The sequence below is a fragment of the Choristoneura fumiferana genome, chromosome 16, assembly GCF_025370935.1.
Source record: "Choristoneura fumiferana chromosome 16, NRCan_CFum_1, whole genome shotgun sequence".
NCBI lineage: Eukaryota > Metazoa > Arthropoda > Insecta > Lepidoptera > Tortricidae > Choristoneura > Choristoneura fumiferana.
Genome location: NC_133487.1, coordinates 18,591,254 through 18,614,439, shown reverse-complemented (window position 1 = coordinate 18,614,439; position 23,186 = coordinate 18,591,254). Strand labels below are relative to the sequence as shown.

Below are 23,186 nucleotides of genomic sequence, written 5' to 3'. Positions count from 1 at the left end.
ATTGTGTCACAATGCACATAGGCGATCGCTGACATCTTAGTTAGCTCAGTGTAAGCTAGATGGCGCTTTCCTCAATAAGGGATCTCTGAGCAGAATGGCGGACGAACTCTAGAGGTCGCCACCGTAGTTTTCTCTTGACTCATTTATTTACGTAATAATATGTATTTAATATTTATTTATTATTTACTTATTTATTTTATAAAAGTAGGCATTTTATTACACTCATTTACTACACGAGTTTGTACGACTAAATATATCTATAACCAACTCACCCTTGACCGTTTTTGTCGGCCAAGGGGGGTGCTGTCGATCAGCTGTGACCGGGGGAATTCTAACTGTAATATTCTCGCCCTTAAAAGCTGAAGCACAGCTGTAAAAACACATTCAACAGCTCAGACTACACTAAACAGCTCTCTCGAAAGCTCCATACGCCCAGACTTGGTAAGTTCTCCGATATTTAACTCTTGTGTTTTTCTGTGTATTTTATTATAATTATTTTCTTTATAATTTAACTTTGTGTAATTGAACTGAAGGCTTCCCCTGGCCAGGGAATCTTTTATTTCAAACATTTCTTATACTTAATATTTTAACACTTGTTAATTTCTCTCATCCGTTGTTATAAACTCAGAACTATGTTAATGCTTATTACTTTTATGCAACGGATGCGTACCGGTGTTAAAATAAATTCAAACTCAGCTAAGTAACGTTTAATTTCAAATGTAATCCTCTAACGGTTATTTAGTGAACTGTTGTATTTCAAATTTTAACGGTCACTTAGGCTATTTATTTTTACCTTTTGTTTTTTTAAATAATTATATAAAACTAGAATCATTTTCCTTTGCCTGCCTGTAACTCCGTATGATTGTCCTTGCCACTCACTGCAATTCAGCTCACCCTAAGAGTTGGGGCATCGCTGCAGAGGAGTGACTGGCAAACAATCTAGCACTGGACCACAACTGACACCACCTAATTTACAGGGCACCTCCGTACGGCTTCAACTTCCACACCTTCGTACGGCTTACACCTTCGTACGGCTTACAACCTTTGTACGGCTTACAACCTTCGTACAACTTTCAAAGCTCCGTTCGGCTACAATTCTCACGGCTCAGGCGGCTCCTTTAACCTGACACTAAGCCCTGACGGCCTTAACTTCCGGAGTACTGCACATCCTTCCTGGCTCGTCCAAGACCCTGATCGCTCCTGCGTGGAACACTTGTCCAGGCTGCTCGTCCTGCCGCCCTAAGGCCCCTTTTGACCTCGGCACCGACGACCACTCAGCTGGACCAGGCCCCCCTGCTGTGGCCAGCCTCTTCGCTCCGGGTTCTTCTCTCCGACTCCAGGGAAGTGTAGGCCAGTGAGACCGAATAATCAGAACCACCTCTCAATAAAATCTCTTGAACTCACTACCTGAGATTCTCGTAATACTTTTACTTTTAATTTTGTCAAATTAGGCCTGTTATTTTTTGTGTTCAATTTAATTAAAAAATTGTTAAAAAGTCTTATTGTTTTACTCAAAGAATAACTTACTAGGCCTCCTTTAAGGTCAAACCTCCCCTCAAGAGGTCTGCCCTTGACAGTGGCGCCCGTGGGTTTTTTTTTGAGAGGTTCTGATTGTTACGTTTTTCTTGCCTAGAATTGCAGTGATTGTGCAAAAATTTATTGTGTATCTTGTGTGTTCTGTGTATCTCGCAGTAAGTACCCTGTTTTTCTCGCCCCTGTATGGTGGTCGGGGCTTAGAATAACGCCATTCCCCGTCTAGGAATTCGTAAGAGGCGAATAATAGGCATAACCAGTGTTTCAGTTACCGAGATCCCTTAAGTGGTTCATTTAATAGTTTTTTTTTTCTTTTAATAACTCTAATTTTAAAACTGCTTTACCGTTATCTTTAAATTCAAATACTCTGCCGACCTTTGACCACTTTCTCGTCAACGGCCTATTTGAATTTCAACTGTCACTTGCCACAGTTGAAACGGACGGCGTTTTAAAATTCAAATCTCAACGACAATTTCAATCTATACCCTAAAGTTAACTAAATATTGTTGCATTAACTAAATTCAAATACGTTAACGGTTCAATTCAAATTCTACCTACTAATTTTCATCAAGTTAAATTTAAACCGTAACTGACGCCAATTATACTTTCACTAATATTGTTCACCGCTGCTTCAAGTGAAACAGTTATTTTAAATTTAGTGACTGCCAACCACTGAATTTGAAATTCTAACGATTCAAATCATTTTTAAATAACGTATTTGAAATACCTACAATTTTATAGAAAAGCAACGATATTTCTATATTTTTAAAATATCTGAACCACTATTTAGATCTTTCATCAAAATCAGTTTATCATTATCTCGGTAAACACACTGACATTTATTTTTGTTCCCAAATTTTACTATTAATTTAACTTCAACGCGGTCTCTTAATTAAATTTTACATTCGATCATTACTGGGAGATACACAACACTTATTATTTCTTGTGTCCTACTACTTAATTTTCTTAGCACTGTAACATACGGAGAGTTAAATTTAGGTACTGTGTGTCGAAGAAATACCACATCTGGCATACAACTACACAAACCACCATCACAACTCACAACATTCATATCATACTACTCGAGTGCTTGCTAAAAATCAACTGGCCGCAGAGTTAACAGAACCAGTTATCTATTATTCATTATACGTGTGCTCTCTATTTTCGACCGTCTGTTCCCTGCTTAGAGACCATTATACTTCGATCGCTAGCAAACAGGCTAACGTTTTTATTAATTAGCTTCGGGTATTCTTATATTTAACTGAGGTAATCGTAACTATGGATTGTCATAGAATTAAATACTTGTCTCTTCAAAAGGCAGAACTAACTTATGAGGTGGCTATTCGAGGTACCAATCCCGCGGATACCGTTATTGAGTTGCGTAAACAGATAGTCAAACTGTCAGCTTCTTTACCCGCCAGTGATATTTTAGAATCAGGTCTCGATGTAACCGAGGATATTAAGGGCGCGACTGATAGTGTACTTAAGGCACAGTCACAATTAGTTTCCCTTAAGGCTAAGTTTGATGACGGTTTACTCGAACGTACGGATAACTTGTGTAACCATATTTTTCACCGATTAAGGCGTATTACTCCCGTAACCCCCACTACCGTGGACTCTTATAATGTTTGTTTAAATAAATTTCAATTAATATACCAAGAGTTGGCGGACTTGCGACCAGTTCATGACACTAACGAAGGAGAGGATTTCGAACAATGTGAGGAGACACCACAAGTCACTCACCGCTCCACGAATAATACCAATTCTTTCAGTCCGCAAACCCCTACAAAAATAGCAGTTACTTGCGACCGTGGTATGTCTTCTGATATAGCTAAATTACGGTACAACGGGAAGACCTGCGTACGCTCTTTTGTTCAACGGGTAAAAGAATTTTTAGCCGCGCGAAATTTAAAACCTGAAAAAATTCTTCAACATGCAACGGAAATATTCGAAGGAGACGCCCTTCACTGGTTCCGTTCGGTTAAGGATTCCATAGATAACTGGCATGACCTCTCTACACAACTCATAGAAGTATTTTCTCTGCACGATTACGACTACAGATTAAAATCGGAAATTCGCGCGCGTACTCAGGGCGAAAGCGAGAATATAACGATTTATCTCTCAATTATGCACGGCATGTTCTCAAGGCTAACCGTGCCATTTACCGAAGAAGAACAATTAGAAATTGTTCTACATAATATTCGGCCGTGCTTCGCTACTGTCATAGCCACGGCGGAAAAAATAGATAATTTAAATACCTTGCGTAAACTTTGCCATAACTACGAAGTGGTTCATGCGCGTATGTCCCAATTCCGCGAACCTCCGCGAGCGAATTCGGATACGCTCGCGCCAGAATTCGCTTACAATAAACAATCGTCTTTCCTAAACTCTCCAAAGCAACCATATCAAGGGAAAAATTCCCCAGGTAACAACGCCAGTGCACATAATTTCTCTAATTATAAAACCCGCTATCCGGTTAATGCAATCAGCTCGCAAAATAACAACAATAATAATATAAAACTATTTTGCCCGCGTTGTCGCACAAACACTCATACATTACGAAGCTGCAAAGCGCCTCGTACGATAGTCTGTTTTAAATGCGGATTGCCGGGCGTTAAATCTATTAATTGCTCTAAATGCAATAATAAAAAACCAGTTCCTACAACCTCAACTTCAAAAAACTGAAGGCGAGGCGATCCAGTGATCACAGTCTAATAAAAGAAAATAACTGGTCACAATGGCTTAATTATGTTTCAAATTTTTTTAATTCATATAAAGTGGCCACTGTATCGCCTCAACCCTCTATTGTAGACTCGCGACCTTTTGTAAAGGTATCTATTAACGGACTAGAGGTATCGGCTCTGCTCGACTCTGGTTCCGCCGTTACTATTATAGGTAACAATTTTCACAATAGATTACTTGAAAGGGGACATCAACTACTAATCGACGACTCTGTGCGTGTAACAGCCGCGGGCGGCCAACATCTAGATAGTGTAGGATATTTCGACCTGGACTTGACCTTTGAGTCTATAACTCACACTGTAAGGTCATATGTAGTTCCGGGAATCCTCACTTCGCTCATTCTAGGTGTTGACTTCTGGCGCACCTTTAAAGTTTGCCCCAAATACTTGTATAGTATTGGGGTAAGCGAATGCGCCATCAAGCACACAGAGCAAGTCGAGGGTTCCCAAACTCTTATGTCCTATAGTCACTTAACTGAGTCTCAACGCGTCCAGGCAGATAACATCATAAGCCAATTTAACAGCATTTCTTACGAACGGATAGGTTTAGGTCGAACTTCGTTAATAACACACAATATAGATACCGGCGACACTGAGCCGATACGCCAAAGATTTTACCGCATGTCTCCTGAGAAACTTAGAATTATTAACGAACAGGTCGACGAAATGCTACAGCTTGACGTAATCGAACCTTGTGAAAGCGCTTGGTCATCGCCAGTACTTTTAGTAAACAAAAAGAACGGCAAGCCTAGATTTTGTTTAGACAGTAGAAAACTTAACTCAGTAACTAAAAAGGACGCATATAGCTTACCGTACATTTCGGAAATTTTAGATAACCTTAGAGATGCTAAGTTCCTTACTAGCATCGACCTTTCTAAAGCTTTTTGGCAGATACCCATTAATCAGCGGGATAAAACGAAAACAGCGTTTTTCGTACCGTCAAGGGGCACTTTTTGTTTTAAAACTATGGCTTTTGGCCTAACTAACGCGCCGGCTACACAGCAACGTTTAGTCGATAGTTTGTTCGGCCCCGAATTTGAAATGAAAGTTTTCTGTTACCTCGACGATATAGTCTGTGTTAGTAATTCATTCGAGGACCACGTGACATTACTTCTGCGCGTCCTAACTAAATTAAAAACAGCTGGTCTAACTATCAACTTTGAGAAAACTCAGTTCTTCAGGGACAGTCTCAAATACTTAGGTTACGTTGTAGACGCTCAAGGGCTGCGTACAGACCCAGAAAAAGTAAATGCAATCGTAAACTATCCTAGACCAACTTCAAAAAAAGAGGTAAAACGTTTTCTGGGTACCGCCTCTTGGTACCGCCGTTTCGTTCCCAACTTTAGTACTCTGGCAGGGCCCTTAAATATTTTAACTTCTAATAAAAAGAAAGCCCCTCCATTTCAGTGGACGCCAGAGGCCGAACAGGCATTTTTAAAACTTAAAGCCTGCCTTGTAACAACTCCGGTTCTTTCTTGTCCCAACTTTGATTTACCGTTCGAAGTACACACTGACGCTAGTGACTATGGCGTCGGCGGTATGTTATGTCAAAATATAAACGGCCAGGAGCACCCGGTCGCTTATATGAGTAGGTCATTAACAGGCTGTGAAAAGAATTATAGTGTAACTGAACGGGAAACCTTAGCCGTACTAGTAGCCTTAGAACACTGGCGCTGTTACTTGGAAAACGGAAAAACATTCAAAGTTTATACCGACCATTCATCCTTGAAATGGTTCCTTTCTCTTAATAACCCAACCGGACGCCTAGCCCGTTGGGGCGTAAGATTGTCTTCTTTCGATTTTGAGATTTTACATCGTCGCGGCAAAGATAACGTAATACCTGATTCGTTATCAAGATCCGTGCCGGTGTCGGCAATAACTATTGCTAACTCGTATCTCAATTCGCAAGACAAATGGTACTTAGACTTGTATAATAGCTGTGTAAACACACCGCAAGGTTTCCCCAATTATAAAATTGTAAACAATTCCTTATATAGACTTACTAAGTCAGATACTAGGTTTAACAATGAGTTCGCGTGGAAAGAGGTTGTGCCAGCGGAATTACGCGAACAAATTATAAAAGAAAATCATGCAGAACCAACAGCCGGACACTTAGGCGTTTTCAAAACCTATCACCGTATAGCACTCAAATACTTTTGGGTAGGCATGTATAGAGACGTATCAAAGTTCGTTTCCTCTTGCGACACTTGCATCGCTTATAAACATCCTACGCACGCGACACTAGGTGAAATGGGAAGGCCTAAACAGTGCTCGAGGCCCTTTCAAGCCCTAGCCTTGGACTTCGTCGGACCATTGCCCACTAGTCGTAAACAAAATAGTTACTTGCTCGTGGTTACTTGTATTTTTTCAAAATATTGTTTCTTATTCCCGGTTCGTAACGCAACTGCGGCAATCGTAGTCAAACATTTAGAAGATTCCATTTTCTTAGTTCACGGAATACCGCAAACCATTTACATGGATAATGCGTCACAACTAATTAGCCGCGAACTAAAAACATTTCTCAATAAATACAAGGTGCCTAACCAATTTTTAATAGCAAAGTACAGTCCACATATTAATAATACGGAACGCTACAATAAAACTATTATATCCTGCGTCTCCACCTTTGTTAACGACGACCATAGGACTTGGGACGTCAACATACCTAAAGTACAATTCGCTATAAATAATTCTGTGAACGAGGTGACCGGTTATACTCCTTCCTTCCTTGTTTACGGCAGAGAGTTAGTGACTTGTGGTTCACACTTCGTCGATAACGATTTGGGGAATGAAATGCTTTTTCTACCTCGCGATATTTACGCACAAAACATGGGTTTCTTGACCCATATATTTGATAAAGTTCAACACTCACTTTATAACGCACATCAAAAAAACATTGCGCGTTACAACTTACGCCGAAAACCGGCTGAATTTAATGTGGGAGACTTGGTCTGGAAGCGCACGTATTTCTTAAGTGATAAGTCTAAATACTTTAGCAAAAAACTTGCACCAAAGTTCGTTAAGTGTAAAATAACTAAAAAAAGATCTCCACTCGTTTTCGAACTACAGGATCTTTCTGGTAACGATTTAGGTGCATGGCATATTAAAGATTTAAAATTAACACCGGGCGGCAGGTAGCGTCTGCGCACATTAAATAAATAATGCATTACTTGCTTCCTTATCAATGTAGGTACTAATTACATAATGCATCTGGACGGGCGATCAGCTGTCGCGCGCCGTCACATCAGTCTCCATTTAGCACCGGCGAATGCGCACGCGTGTTAATTTAATTTTTGTCTTATCACACTCCCTTATCACTTAGACGCACGGTTCTATTTATAGAATCAAGTCATTTTAGCGCGCCGCCTCCGCGCGGACGTATAATAGCTGCACCCTTTGCACTATTATTTCTTTAAATCTATAGCGCGTACATATTACTTGGTACACGCTAAACTAGTATAATCATTTGTCGCGGTCCGCCACTCATTATTATAATATTAATTGATCTGTCCTTAAGCCTTTACCCGAGAACTTGCAACTCGTTAAAAAGTATTTTAAAATTTGAATTACGGAACCCGTGCGGTTGGTAACACGTAAAATATGCCCTTAGCCTCTGTAATTCAAAACTCTAATGATTGGAACGGATGGTAATTTCAATCACAGATTTAATTAATGTCTATAATTATATTTTTATGAATGCATACAACGTCCACCTTCCATTAACACATTTTATTCCTTTGACATAAGGGTCAACAAGCCTCTGTTGTTGTTTGACCCGCCATGAGAGTAGAAGTATGATCATAGTATGAGAGACGACGTATGTAAGCGTTATGTCATAGTGTATTTTTTTTATCGAAATTTGCTATGAGGCTCAAATTTCTTTTGGAGGGACGGGCGTACTGTCACGATGCACATAGGCGATCGCTGACATCTTAGTTAGCTCAGTGTAAGCTAGATGGCGCTTTCCTCAATAAGGGATCTCTGAGCAGAATGGCGGACGAACTCTAGAGGTCGCCACCGTAGTTTTCTCTTGACTTATTTATTTACGTAATAATATGTATTTAATATTTATTTATTATTTACTTATTTATTTTATAAAAGTAGGCATTTTATTACACTCATTTACTACACGAGTTTGTACGACTAAATATATCTATAACCAACTCACCCTTGACCGTTTTTGTCGGCCAAGGGGGGTGCTGTCGATCAGCTGTGACCGGGGGAATTCTAACGGTAATATTCTCGCCCTTAAAAGCTGAAGCACAGCTGTAAAACACACATTCAACAGCTCAGACTACACTAAACAGCTCTCTCGAAAGCTCCATACGCCCAGACTTGGTAAGTTCTCCGATATTTAACTCTTGTGTTTTTCTGTGTATTTTATTATAATTATTTTCTTTATAATTTAACTTTGTGTAATTGAACTGAAGGCTTCCCCTGGCCAGGGAATCTTTTATTTCAAACATTTCTTATACTTAATATTTTAACACTTGTTAATTTCTCTCATCCGTTGTTATAAACTCAGAACCTATGTTAATGCTTATTACTTTTATGCAACGGATGCTTACCGGTGTTAAAATAAATTCAAACTCAGCTAAGTAACGTTTAATTTCAAATGTAATCCTCTAACGGTTATTTAGTGAACTGTTGTATTTCAAATTTTAACGGTCACTTAGGCTATTTATTTTTACCTTTTGTTTTTTTTAAATAATTATATAAAACTAGAATCACTTTCCTTTGCCTGCCTGTAACTCCGTATGATTGTCCTTGCCACTCACTGCAATTCAGCTCACCCTAAGAGTTGGGGCATCGCTGCAGAGGAGTGACTGGCAAACAATCTAGCACTGGACCACAACTGACACCACCTAATTTACAGGGCACCTCCGTACGGCTTCAACTTCCACACCTTCGTACGGCTTACACCTTCGTACGGCTTACAACCTTTGTACGGCTTACAACCTTCGTACAACTTTCAAAGCTCCGTTCGGCTACAATTCTCACGGCTCAGGCGGCTCCTTTAACCTGACACTAAGCCCTGACGGCCTTAACTTCCGGAGTACTGCACATCCTTCCTGGCTCGTCCAAGACCCTGATCGCTCCTGCGTGGAACACTTGTCCAGGCTGCTCGTCCTGCCGCCCTAAGGCCCCTTTTGACCTCGGCACCGACGACCACTCAGCTGGACCAGGCCCCCCTGCTGTGGCCAGCCTCTTCGCTCCGGGTTCTTCTCTCCGACTCCAGGGAAGTGTAGGCCAGTGAGACCGAATAATCAGAACCACCTCTCAATAAAATCTCTTGAACTCACTACCTGAGATTCTCGTAATACTTTTACTTTTAATTTTGTCAAATTAGGCCTGTTATTTTTTGTGTTCAATTTTAATTAAAAAATTGTTAAAAAGTCTTATTGTTTTACTCAAAGAATAACTTACTAGGCCTCCTTTAAGGTCAAACCTCCCCTCAAGAGGTCTGCCCTTGACAATTGTCAGGTTGATCAGTATTTGTGATGGATGTTTCGAAATTTGATAATCTTCTTGTTGAGTTAAAACCTAGCTTTTGCCCTCTACTTCGTTCATGTGTGGGTTTTGTCAGATTTGTTACAGTCAAATTCGAGACATGAAATATACATATTATATTTTCTTTGCTGTTCAATATCGGCTTGTTCAAGCAGTAAAATAAATACATACTTATAACGAATAAGTCCTTGGCAAAAGTAATTATACCGGGTGTGGCCTGTAATTCGAGCAAAAAATTAAAACATAGATTAGTCCTCGTCGAACTAAACAACATTAGTTCAGCGACTTTTAAAAATAATGAAATGTTTAATTTTCCTTTTTTCATACAAATTAAATACTGCTATCAATGTACGCCATCCTGGAACACAACTGACGTCGCCTGTCACGCTACAAACATCAAACATTTTGCTTTACATTGCTGCTTAGAATAAACTTAAAAGTGTAATAAAAATAAAAAAATGAACTAATTACTTTTAAAAGTCGCTGAACTAATGTTGTTCAGTTTGAGGAGTATGATATGTTTTAATTATTTGCTCATATTACAGGCCACACGCCGTGGTGGCCTAGTGGAAGGAAGCAGAGGGTCGTGGGTTCGAACCCCGGCTCGCACCTCTGAGTTTTTCGAAATTCATGTCCGGAATTACATTTGAAATTTACCACGAGCTTTGCGGTGAAGGAAAACATCGTGAGGAAACCCGTACAAACCTGCGAAGCGATTCAATGGTTCGTGCGAAGTTCCCAATCCGCACTGGGCCCGCGTGGGAACTATGGCCCAAGCCCTCTTGTTCTGAGAGGAGGCCTGTGCCCAGCAGTGGGACGTATATAGGCTGGGATGATTACAGGCCACACCCGGTATAATAGGAGAATGGAAACCAGTATCATAATCATCGTCAACTGAAAGACGTCCACTGTGTTGAACAAAAGCTTCCCCCCCCTTTGAACGCTACAATGAACGACAACTGCCGCTTGCATCAACCGGTTGTTTGTAAATAGCGTTTCCACCAAAGATGTGCTAGGATGTGTTGCGCAATGTGTCACATGTACCAGTAGAAACGCTTCATTTACCGCATGCAAATCGGCCCACTCGTTTAAGAGCTACGGTGCCACAAACAGAAAGACAGACACATATAGCGGTCAAACTTATAACACCCCTCTTTTGCGTCGGGAGTTAAAAAGTAGCCGACAGTGACTGGGGGCCGCGGCAGAATTGGACTATTCATTATGAGGTGGAAGGCTTGAGTAATCCCCTGCTCGGCGGCAGCTTCGGATCGCATAATTGCACTGATAGTGCACGCAGAAGACGCTGCTGCCCGTTTTCTGGATATAAATGAATGCAAATTGCTAGTCTCTTTATTTGAAAAGTCTCGTAATAACCAAGAAAAAAAAGAAAGTTAACCATAAACCATTATTTTATTAAATTCACTTAATTAGATAAGCAAACTTGAACCACTTACAAAATGATAAAACAACTAGTGCAGTAGGCTTTTTAAATGAAGTACAACATTTTTCATCACACTTGCTCGTAAACAGTGTCGTAACATGCAGGCTACCTTGGTTGCAACCCCCCAAATAAAACCCTCGACCTTAATGTGCTTGTCATGAAACCCGTGGTCGGTAAATGAGTCATTGCCCGTACTAATTTTCATGTCATGAAGCCCAAGGTCGGTAAATGAGTTTGATACCGCACTGCGTGGTCGGGCACATGCTACGTGGGGTGGGGTGGCGCGGAGGCTGGCGCTGCCAAGAGCGTAGTCAGCGGTATCGGCAATTTTTGGAAAAATCTTAGTTTTTCTTTTACAAATATACAATTTTACTCGCAAATGTGATGAAAAACATTGTATGTCGCACGGGTGGTACTAGAATTACGAACATCGACTCATTAAAGCCCTCAGTCTTCGACTTCGGGCTTCTAATAGACTCTCGTTCGTAATTCCTTGTTTACCGCCCTTAAGACACAATGTACTATTATCTACCCTATCTCACCGGATGGAAAGTGACAATGAAGTCTAATGTGTAACTATCTGGCTAAGCAACGGCATATTCACTCTAGCCTAGGATTGTATCCGTCCGAAATAAGTATACAAACGATGGGAGCAAATCCCATTTTCTTGGTGAACGCCCTACGCTGCGTTTGCAAATCTGCAGTCGTAGTACTTTTCAGCCTCAACAACGCGGCCATCTATTTTCAGACAAACTTTTTAAATCTATTTTGTAAAATAGCAACTACAGAAGCATTTCAATCTGTGGCTTTGTCTTTACACACCAGTGAATTGTAGTAGTTACAGAATATTCATTAAAATTCATAGTATAGGCGATAATACTTAATACCCTCCCAACTGGACGTCGGTCGGCAAAAATTACTCCAAATCACTTAAATACCTTTTACCACAGTACGGCGTACTCTCACCCGTTCGGAAATACAACGAATTACCATCTGTAAACTGAGAGTTTCTACTATCAGGGAACGGTATATTAGTCTTGTCAGCGAGACGCCTTTTGACCTTTTTCTTCTTGATTTTTCCGATGATGAAACGAATGACTTTGCAGTTGAAGATATTGACAATAAGGACGATGATTCCTCGCATCCAGGCAGCGGAGGCAATCATCGGTACCCAACCACCGAACTCGTCAATGTTATTGATACCGCGTACCTTTCCCCATCCGCTATACCTGAGAAAGAAAATGAAAGTGAAATGATTATTATAAATGCGAAAGTGTGTGTGTTTGTATGTTTGTCCGTCTTTCACGTTGAAACGGAGAGACGGATCGACGTGATTTTGGCCATAGGGATAGTTTATGAGCTAGAGAGTGACTTTTGATCTGATGATGAGAGGCTACTTTTAATCCCGGAAAAAGGCATAGTTCCCGAGCCAAGCAAAGCCGCGGGCAAAAGCTTGTAGTAATATATATAATATATAGGTACTCGTAGCTTAATGTCAACGCGTGTGACAGAATAGTACAAGTAGATTCACAAGAGCTAGTACGAATGGATGGAATGAAAATATCTCTCTGTTTCCTATTTGAATACACTTAGCACAAATATGAAAATGCCATGCATCTGTCATTTTCCAACAAAAATGTCCAAGTGACATTACTTTCGTTCATTCCATTCGTGCCAGTACTCTGAAATTCGAAAATCGAAGTTCATGTCGTTCGATAAAAAAAATCGATTTTTGAATTTCGGAGTAGGCACTCAGCTCTTGTAAATCGACCTGTAAGTACAATATTTCTGCCAATGGTTCACATTGACAGTATTCAGAAACTTCATAGTTATGTAATGCATCAGAATTTGCTTCAGACCCCCATGACCATCGTATATGAGTATGGAAGTGTGGATTATTGTAGCACAAGGTACCTTAGTATCATCCCTTTGGTCAAGCTCTGCTGGATGTGAGCGATGTACACCACGCCCAAGCAGATATCGAAGAAGATGACAAAAAGCGAAGTGAAGTAGACGATCCTGAGGACGATCACGAATACTTCCAGGTCTTCAACATTAATGAAAACCCTCAGAATCAAAGCGGTGGCCAACCAGAAGGTATGCAAACACACGCTCATGATTAAATAACTGCAATATAAGACAGGAAAGTTTTGTAGTTAAGTGTTTGTTTGTATCTAACCACCGTAGTATTTTCCCAAGAAAAGCACTAAATAGAAACGACAGAAAAGTAGGTTAGGTTAGAACTGTGACCTTACAAAGAGACGACCTGGTACCTGCATAGTAGGTTAGGTTGGGTTAGAACTGCGACCCCATACAGAACTTACATTTTTCACACCACACAAGGTGTTCAGTCAAACAAGATTATTGTGTGTGATTATGTGTTTCATATAAAAGATTTTTTACGATATAAGTTTTGGCGATACGAATTTCAGCTCTACACAGCTTTCATCATTTATTCAACCGCTTCGCGTTTTGGCGTGAAGGAGTTACAAACACACGCACATACTGCGCACACTTTCTGATATGTAATATTTATCATCATCAGCCTGTAGTAGTCAGCTGATAGACGCCTCTCCCAATAAGCCTTGTCCTCGGCTCGACACATCCAGCTTCTACTAGCAGCCTTTCGCAGATCGCCACTCCATCTGACCAAAGGGCTCCGCTCAAGAAATCCTTTACTCCACCAGTTGTCAGTTGTTATACTTAGTATAATTATTTCTATGACATCATCTACGTACAATACATACTTTTTCGTTTTCTCTGGCAGCTGCGATATCACGCTCATGAGAGGCGACCTGTGCTTTATAGGCAGCACCGCCAGCCCATAAGTCTCGTTGCTAAGCACCAGCTCGTCTATATGCATGATGTGTACTTGCGCGCCACAGGCATCCGTGTCGTACAGGTACATGACACGGAACAGTATGTCCAGTTCGAAGAAGCCGTTCTCTGGATTCCAGAGACAGCTGAACACTGATACTGTCACCAGGTATGCTGCAAGACCTGGGCATATAACATAGTTAGTATGCGAGAACGTCGGTTCACTAATGTTAACCAGAATTTTTTTTTACAAATGTTTCGTTTGATAAATATTTTATTTGGCCATGCATATTGTTCTAAAACTGCAAATGTACAAACTACAAAAAGATTGGTGTCAATTTCGAGTCGCAACAAAACCTTACATTATCATCGACTCGTTTAAAATGCAATAATTACGTAGGTATCCTATGTAGGAGATACTCAATGCCAAATTTGAACACAATCGGTTGAGTGCTTTAAGCGTAAAAGCGTAAGAAACAAGCAAACTCACTTCGCAATTATAAATTTCATAATATTTATTAATTGTACTGATATGAAAACCAATTCCGCAATTGTATGTACCCCTCAGTTTTCGGAGCTCCGTGAAAATTGTCGCCTTTTAGAAACCGCCAATTTTCCGGGTCTCTACCCGTCGCCTCGGTCAAAGCACGGAACCAAAGGGCTTGCGGCTTAATGGATGACGTTTACATGGTAGGTAAGGGAACCAGTTGGGCCTATTCCCTATTCTCAGACAAGGCACGTGATCTGTGCGCATACAGAGGCGTTACTAACGCTCAGATGGATTTGGTGTGTTCGTATATGGATCGTCAATCGTGTATGTTGATCCAGATGGCTTTGCAAGACGGCTTAGTTGATTGCCGATTTGCTAAAGACAGCAATGTTATAAGCTTGCTTGTTTGCCTCCCTCTCTTAATAAAAAAAAGCTCATGCAATATCAAAATATAAATCAAAACCTTGAAGGATAGAATATGCTGGTGTTTAAAATACACTGACGCACTCTTAGTTCAGTTAGATTTGCATTATTTTTATGACGTGTAACTTCCAAAGGAGTGCTTAAAATATACATTTATTTAAGACAGATCATTAAAGGCAATCACAGACGAAAAAAAATATTCGTTGCCGGAGAATAGTTTTCAGGTGGCAACCATAAAGATGCGTTTCCACCAAAAATGTGCGAGCATGGTGTTGCGAGGATGTGTTTTTTCATAAAACGCTTCATTTAGTTACCGATCTTCTGACACATCTCTAGTGAAAACAGCTGAGCGGAGTGAGCTGAGGTAAATGAAGTGTTTCATGAAAAATACATTTCTTGCAATACGTCCTTGGTGGAAACGGGCCCTAAAACGAAAGACTAAGTGTTGCCAGGCCTCTGACTAGGTCACGTAAATTGGGGCGTTTTAAAAAAAAACTGCACCTTTTTTTTGAAAAAATATGGTTTATCCTACTCAGTTAAAAAAAAAAACAGTTTTGCGACGTTTTTTTCATAATTAATTGAATCAGGCGTTACTTTGCGGAGGTCCATATCAATGAACTAAAATAATTTCTTTGCTCATCCGCGACCTTCACACACACACACACTCATACACTCAGTATGGGCGTGACAAAACTGACTCATAAAATTTTGTATGAAAAAAAGGGGATTTTTTTTAAACGATCGGAATCGATTGTGCTCTTGATTCTGAGTAGCAAAAAATCATATTTTTTTCAAAATTTGAAAAAAGAAAAGATTTTTTAAAACGCCCATTGACGACTTTGCGAGAGTTGCAGGCAACTGGTGGTTCAAGTGGCGAGTTGTCGTTCATTGTGTTCACAGGGGGAGGCCAGGTTTACTAATGTTTCGGCGAATAACGTTTGGCAACCTGTTTCATTTCGCAACTTTTCATTTCCCAACTGTTTAATATTTCTGAAACTGTAAATACTTCAGGATTTTTATAAAACTAACCTAACCTAACCCAAAGGGTCATCGTGCGTGTAGAAACACGATGGCCCTGAATTAAATCCTGAAATGTTTACAGTTTTAGAGTTTGCGAAATGAAAAGTTGCGAAATGAAACAGGTTGCCAAACGTTACGTTGCGAAAAGGCAGTACTCGGGGAGGCCATTGTTTTGTTCAACAGTGGACGTCCTCCGGCTGATGATGATGATGATGACGGTCTACATCCCGTAACAAATATATCTATGTGAATACATGTAAAACACGTTTTTCCATTGAAAAAACTTACATTGCAGTATTATTATCCATGAAATCGCTTTCAAATGCCTCCTGTCGGACGGTTTGACGCCAAATAGTATTGAAGGGGAATGAGTCGAGTATACTTCGTAAAATCCTCTATCAAGAGATTCTGCTAGTTTTATTCCTCGGGCCATTTACTCTTTACACAGTGGTTTTTAAACTAATTAGTCGTAAATCTTATTATTCTCCTAAATGGCGGCCAACAGGAACACTTCATCTGTCAATGACAAGGTAACGTCAATATTTTCAACTGGTTTAAACTTTTTATAAAATACTCGTTTGCTAAAATAAAAATAAAAAAACCAGCCAAGAGCGTGTCGGACACGCCCAAAATAGGTTACCGTAGCTATTACGAAAAAATAAGTAATATTTTTCTAAGGATTTCGTATTTTATACGGAATCTTCCAAGTTTAGGTATATTTTATACCTTAGGCTGCTATTTAAGAGTAAGGGGCTGTTTCGCCATCCATTGATTAGCGTTAACCGACGGTTAAATGTGATGCCGTCTCCGTCTATTCGATCAAAACAAATAGAAACGGCATCTCATTTAACCGTCAGTTAACACTAATCAATGGACGGTGAAACAGCCCCTAAAACTACCAATAATTCTAGCAAACTTAGCCGTTATAGTTTTCCTTGAAAGTTAGATATACTTACAACCATCCTGAATTTTTTCAAATTTTTCCACCCGCCGGGAGGGGGGACGCTCGATTTTATGAAAATTTGCACTTTAAAGTCGAATATTTCGCAAAAAAATCAATGTATCGAAAAATCGTTTTAGCACACCCCTAATGGTTTTAAAAGACCTATCCAACGATATCCCACACTATAGGGCTGGATGAGGAAAAAAATCACTTTACGTCTATGGGAGGTGTACCCTAAAAAAAAAAACAGCCAACTGGCTTGAAAATTAGCATACATACATACGTAAATTTGGTGACAATAAACCTCTAATAATCTGGTAGTGACAGCTTGGTGGTGCTGTCAGGATCGTCTCCGCAGGAGGGAACTCCTGAATGATTAATAGTACTGGTTACCTATATCTTTAGATCAATGGAATTGTATTCCTTGCATTGCTCCAATCTTTATCTGAAGCTTGCCAAGACATTTAATTTAGTGGGATTAGTTAAGGGTTTCACCAGACATATTACATTGTGTTCCTTTGTAGCAAAGATTTTAATACATTTCGGAATTGCCGGCCATAGAAGGATTACGAGCTCCTTTATTTTAACTAGTTTAAGTTTGTACTAGTTATTCTGTTATAGAAGCAGGTTAGGGCTCTAGTATCCTACTATTATTATACGAGTAAATACGAAAATTATGTGTGTATCAGGCACACCTATCACCACTCAGCCGTGCGTGCGTGCGTGCGTGCGTGCGTGCGTGCGTGCGTTCGTGCGTTCGTGCGTGCGTGCGTGCGTGCGTGCGTGCGTGTGTGTGTGTATGTGTGTGTGTGCGTATGTGCGCGCGCGCATGTGTGCGTGCGTGCGTGCGTGCGTGCGTGCGTGCGTGCGTGCGTGCGTGCGTGCGTGCGTGCGTGCTTGCCTGCGTGTGTGTGTGTATGTGTGTGTGTGCGTATGTGCGCGCGCGCATGTGTGTGTTAAGTTGTTTTTTTGTTTTTTTATCGTTACATTCCTAAGAGAGACACGAAAAAATACAGCGCGGGTTTCTTTATGTAACTTAAATAACACTCATGATGTAATTTCCTGGAAAATTATGCGTAATTATAATACGAACTTTATTCCATTGCTAGGCGTAATTATTTACGCGTACGAAGCCGCGGGTAAAAGTTAATCATTTATAATAAAAATACATATGCCAGAAATAAATAAATAACTAAATATAAGAAAACTATACCGTCGACACAAAACTCAAGTGTTTCTTTTTAAAAATGTGTGCCCCTCCGTATTTTCGTTGGATCACAAACAAACATGACGAAATCCGCTGACCTTTATTTACCTTCCATTTCGGTTCACCGTCCCTCAAAACTAATACAATTTACCTAAAAAGCACTGTGTTTATTATTACTTCACTCTGTTATTGTAGGACAAGATAGTTTCAGAGGCTTTTGTCAACCCAGCAGGTTATAGCAAAACTTGAAAAGTTCATTGTAATATACGCTAGTACCGTCGGGTTTTTAAACTTCTGAGCGAACATTTTAAAGAATGAAAGAAAGAGATTTATTTTGGATCCAAAGGTAGAGTCGCCATCAAATATTTCGGAGCAGCCAAGGTGGTCAAAATATCGATACATAAACTCTAATACCTTAAGGGGCTACCCGAGGTTTTCATCGATTTTTGACAAGTTTTGAATCGTATCTCCTACCTTTGCACTACAAATAGAATTATAATCCAAACGGCTACCGGTTCTTCAATCTTTTATCTCTTTTTCTGTTTACCGGATTTTGGAAAAAATGAATATGACTTAATTTTGTATGATTTTTTTAAACATTGTCCAAAAAACACTTATTTCGTATCTATTGACGTGAAAGATCTAACATATACGGAATCTACATATTTGGGTTCGTCTTTGACGTCCCTTAAAACATGTCAAGGGTTTCTATTTGAAACGAATTAACAAAAAAGTTATGGCCAGAAAACCAGTTTTTTGGCCTCATCATCATCATCATCATCAGCCCGAAGACGTCCACTGCTGGACAAAGGCCTCCCCCTTAGAACGCCACAATGAACGACAATTTGCCACTTGCATCCACCGGTTTCCCGCTACTCTCACGATGTCGTCAGTCCACCTGGTGGGAGGCCTGCCAACGCTTCGTCTTCCGGTTCGTGGTCGCCACTCGAGGACTTTTCTCCCCCAACGGTTATCTGTTCTTCGAGCGATGTGGCCTGCCCATTGCCACTTCAATTTGCATATTTTTCCAGCTATGTCAGTGACTTTAGTTCTTCGACGAATTTCCGTATTCCGGATTCTATCGCGCAAAGAAACTCCAAGCATAGCTCTCTCCATAGCTCGTTGCGTGACTTTGAGCCTCTCTAAGAGGCCAACAGTTAAGGACCACGTCTCAGCGCCATAAGTCATCACTGGCAACACACACTGGTCGAAGACTCTAGTCTTCAGGCACTGCGGAATATTGGACGAGAAGACATCACGAAGTTTCCCGAACGCTGCCCATCCGAGTTGGATTCTTCGGGCGACCTCTTTGTTGAAGTTGGACCTACCCAACTGGACAACTTGTCCCAGGTAAACATAGTGGTCAACAACTTCGAGTACATCGTTCCCAACGATAACCGGCACGGGTGTGACATGGACATTTGACATGATTTTAGTCTTGTCCATGTTCATCTTAAGACCCACCTGTTGGGAGACGATACTGAGGTCACTGAGCATAGTATTGAGCCCCTCCAGCGACTCCGCCATTATGACTATATCATCGGCAAAACGAAGATGGGTGATGTACTCGCCGTTGATATTGATGCCGAACCTGTTCCAGTCCAAGAGCTTGAAAACGTCCTCCAACGCATTTGTGAACAGTTTCGGAGAAATAACGTCTCCCTGTCTCACACCTCGCTGCAGTTGGATTGGTTGTGTACTCTCGTCCTGCAACCGGATCGACATAGTGGCGCTGCTGTACAAACTCTTTAACACCTCGATGTATCTATAGTCAATATGGCATCGCTGAAGGGACTGCAGTACAGCCCAGGTCTCGATTGAATCGAAGGCTTTTTCGTAGTCCACAAATGCTAAACATAGTGGCCGATTATACTCCTCGGTCTTCTGTATAATCTGGCGGAGCGTGTGAATGTGGTCTATGGTGCTAAAGCCTTTACGGAATCCAGCTTGTTCGGGAGGCTGGAAATCATCAAATCTTCGCTCGAGACGATTCGTAATGACCCTCGAAAACAACTTGTATACATGACTCAGGAGTGAGATGGGTCTATAGTTCTTCAATAAGGTATTGTCGCCTTTTTTGAAGAAGAGCACCACCACACTCCTGTGCCATGCTTCCGGCGTGGTACCCTCGAGTATGACGGAATTAAATAACCTCTGGAGGACTACAAGTACCGGTTTACCACCCGCTCTCAGAAGTTCTGTCGTGATTCCGTCATCCCCCGGAGCCTTGTTGTTTTTAAGTTGTTTGAGAGCCACTCTAATCTCGTACAGGCTGATATCTGGGATGTCTTCAGTGTAATGACGGGTTAGTTTAGCTCTGGTATCTTGAGCTGCACCTACAACGGGCTTCTGTGTCGAGGCATATAACTGTTCGTAAAACCTTTCAAGCTCTCTCAACAACTCCGGTTTCGATGAGATGATACTGCTATCGTCGATCTTCAACTTAGTCATTTGGCTTTTCTCAATAGACGAATTCTTTGCAAACACTTTAGAGCCCTGGTTCCGCTCAATTGCTTCCTTAATACGTGCAGTATTAAAGGCACGCACATCGTGTCGCATGGATTTTGAGATTCGCCTATTAAGTCTGCCATATTCCGACATGTCAGTTGAAGATTGCAGCCTCATCTCGTTCCGAAGTTCCATTAATTTAATGGTTTTATTGGAGAGCTTCTGAGGTCTTTTCCGGCGCGGAGTCTTGAAGAACAGGGACCCCACGGCCTGAACAGTTTCTACCAGCCCGTTGTTGATCTCGTCCGCTGTTTTGCATTCGGCTAGGCACTGGAAGCGATTATGCAATAAGAGTTGAAAGCTTTCGGGGTTCTGGATTTGGGCAGGACAAGGACGGAGCGTGGACTTCACAAGACGTGACCGTTCTAGCTTCACATTAATATTCAGTGTGCCTCTGACAATACGATGATCACTTCCGGTTTTCACCCTGTTGATCACAGAGACATCACTGAATATTCGCTTCTTGGTCGTCTAATGAAGTCAATCTCATTTCTGACTGAACCATCATTTTTGGCCTAAAATTGTTCAACTTTGATGTCTCTCGAAGATAAACTTTGAAGTAAATATGGGATTCTATATTGCTTAAAGCCGTTGTTGTTAATATAATAAGCCACAAAAAACATTAGAAAACTAAGGAATTCAGATCGAAGGTCCCCACCCTTACACACCCTACAGCAATAAGAGTAAAATTTAATCGCATTTTAACGATTCGACCGCGCAAGAGTTGCCATACAGACATATAGACGTTAGTGATTAGTTGCTATACAATTTGAAGTATTGCAATTTTATATTTAAGATTGTTTTTTTGGAATCTTTTTGTATTTTTTTTTTGAATTCCAAATTTTTACTTTTACGGTCATCCCGTAAAACCTAAATTAAAAATACAGACTAAAATATATTATGTAGATGCACAGAAAAACCAGAAAAATAAGACCAGCACTGGAAATCGAACCCAGGTCCTTGGTATTCCGTACCGCGTGCTATACCGCTACACCACTGCTGGTCAACGGTACAGACACGAGTTTCTCGATGAGGGCTGCGGTATAGATGTCGCTAGCGTCACTGCTTAAGTGGCTAAATAAGAAACAAACAAGCTGAGATATAAGGTGCATAGGGGAAATTCGTGTCTGTACCGTTGACCAACAGTGGTGTAGCGGTATAGCACCTGGGTTCGATTCCCAGTGCTGGTCTTATTTTTCTGGTTTTTCTGTGCATCTATATTTCAGTTTGTATTTTCAATTTGTTTTTATTTTTTGCTATTATTGTTTTTGCTTTGTATTTTATTTGATTAATGCGGCCTTCTGACGTTCGTGCCGTCGCGGCAATAGTCATTAGTCTTAGTTAAGTTTGGTTATAAGTTAAAGGGTCATACTGTAAACCAGCGCTTAAAAAAGAAAAAGTTGAAGTAAAAAGAAAAAAATGAATAACTGTCACGTTTCACATAGACTAGATTCCTACTGCTTTCAAGTCTATCACAATACCGTTGAACTTTCCGCTGATGAGTGCTCTCGAAATTATCATTATGATTGAGCGAAAAGTTTACATAAACAACCGACAAAGTGCGAGTCGGACTCGCGCACGAAGAATTCCATTCCGTTCCATTAAGTATCTATACCTACAACATTAGACATAAGGTGACATAAGCAAAAAAATCAAGTTTGTTGTATGGGAGCCCCCCTTAAAATTAAGGTCTGTTTTTGCTTGCTAAGTATAACTGCTTTACCGACCGAGTACCTATGACATATTCCGCTATAATGTCATTTAAAAAGGTAACATGTGCTTGCAATGTGTTTACGAATTAATTTGAAAACTGGTCAACCTTTTCATTTTAACACTGTAGAGGACAGACATAGTCAAGCGAATTAGCTTGTTGAAGTGGCAATGGGCAGTCCATATAGCAGTCTTTGGGGCCGAAAGGTTCGCGAGTGGAGACCGCGGATCGGCAAGCGCAGCGTAGGACGTCCACCAACGAGATGGACGGATGACCTGATTAAAGTCGCGGGTTCACGGTGGATGCAAGCCGGTTCCAACCGAGGCAACTGGAGGTCTATGAGGGAGGCCTATGTTCAACAGTGGACGTCCTATGGCTCATATGACGATGATGATGATGACTGTAGACGATGCGTCATGTATCGGACCTATTACCGATGGACGGTGGAGTATGTAAGGAGCACTCGACCGTAGTAGCCCGATCATGTTTACTTCTACCGGTCAATATCGCTGTACCTCGTACAGTTTGTAAGCCATTCGCATCGTCGCCGTTGAATCCGTCCTTTGCAAACACTATAAAGAACAAGCAGGATAAGAGATATAGATCCGGTTGGCTGACCGCTAACGCTGCTGAAGGAAATTGTGTATTTCAAGCGTCAATGAACAAATAGAATAGAGAAATCTTGAAAGGTTCGGCAGTTTGTTCAGGCTGAAGGGGTTTGTCAACACGTTTGGACGTGATAAATAAAGTTTTCAGAAATAGGTTAATAATAGACATGAGAAATGAAATCGAGGCGGTTGTTTTCCTCTGAATTTTAAGAGTTTTAATTTCGTTAGATAAT

General features: G+C 40.7%; 2 protein-coding genes and 2 long non-coding RNA genes across 4 annotated transcripts in view; 1 reads left to right on the top strand and 3 right to left on the bottom strand.

Moving 5' to 3' along the window:
• The window catches only part of gogo (thrombospondin-1 like protein golden goal), a 533,136-nt gene that overhangs the window by 226,722 nt on the left and 283,228 nt on the right, over positions 1 to 23,186 (top strand). The window lies entirely within an intron of this gene.
• LOC141436021 (uncharacterized) lies at positions 693 to 1,471 on the bottom strand. Its single transcript, XR_012452249.1, has 2 exons — positions 1,025 to 1,471; positions 693 to 982 (listed from the first exon to the last, which is right to left on the bottom strand). It is a non-coding gene; the product is annotated as an uncharacterized lncRNA (long non-coding RNA).
• Positions 8,865 to 9,751, bottom strand: LOC141436020 (uncharacterized). Its single transcript, XR_012452248.1, has 2 exons — positions 9,198 to 9,751; positions 8,865 to 9,155 (listed from the first exon to the last, which is right to left on the bottom strand). It is a non-coding gene; the product is annotated as an uncharacterized lncRNA (long non-coding RNA).
• Positions 11,903 to 16,467, bottom strand: LOC141436296 (uncharacterized). The gene is made up of 4 exons (XM_074099208.1): positions 16,265 to 16,467; positions 13,974 to 14,226; positions 13,141 to 13,353; positions 11,903 to 12,455 (listed from the first exon to the last, which is right to left on the bottom strand). Exons 1-4 carry the CDS (start codon positions 16,407 to 16,409, stop codon positions 12,143 to 12,145), a joined length of 924 nt encoding a protein of 307 aa, XP_073955309.1. The 5' UTR covers positions 16,410 to 16,467; the 3' UTR covers positions 11,903 to 12,142.

Excerpts from the sequence above, each read along its gene's own strand:
- LOC141436296 (XM_074099208.1), bottom strand. The coding sequence starts at position 16,409 with ATGGCCCGAGGAATAAAACTAGCAGAATCTCTTGATAGAGGATTTTAC. Across the intron at positions 13,354-13,973 it reads CTGCCAGAGAAAACGAAAAA|TTATTTAATCATGAGCGTGT; the intron begins GTATGTATTGTA and ends CTTATATTGCAG. Across the intron at positions 12,456-13,140 it reads ACCAAAGGGATGATACTAAG|GTATAGCGGATGGGGAAAGG; the intron begins GTACCTTGTGCT and ends TTTCTTTCTCAG.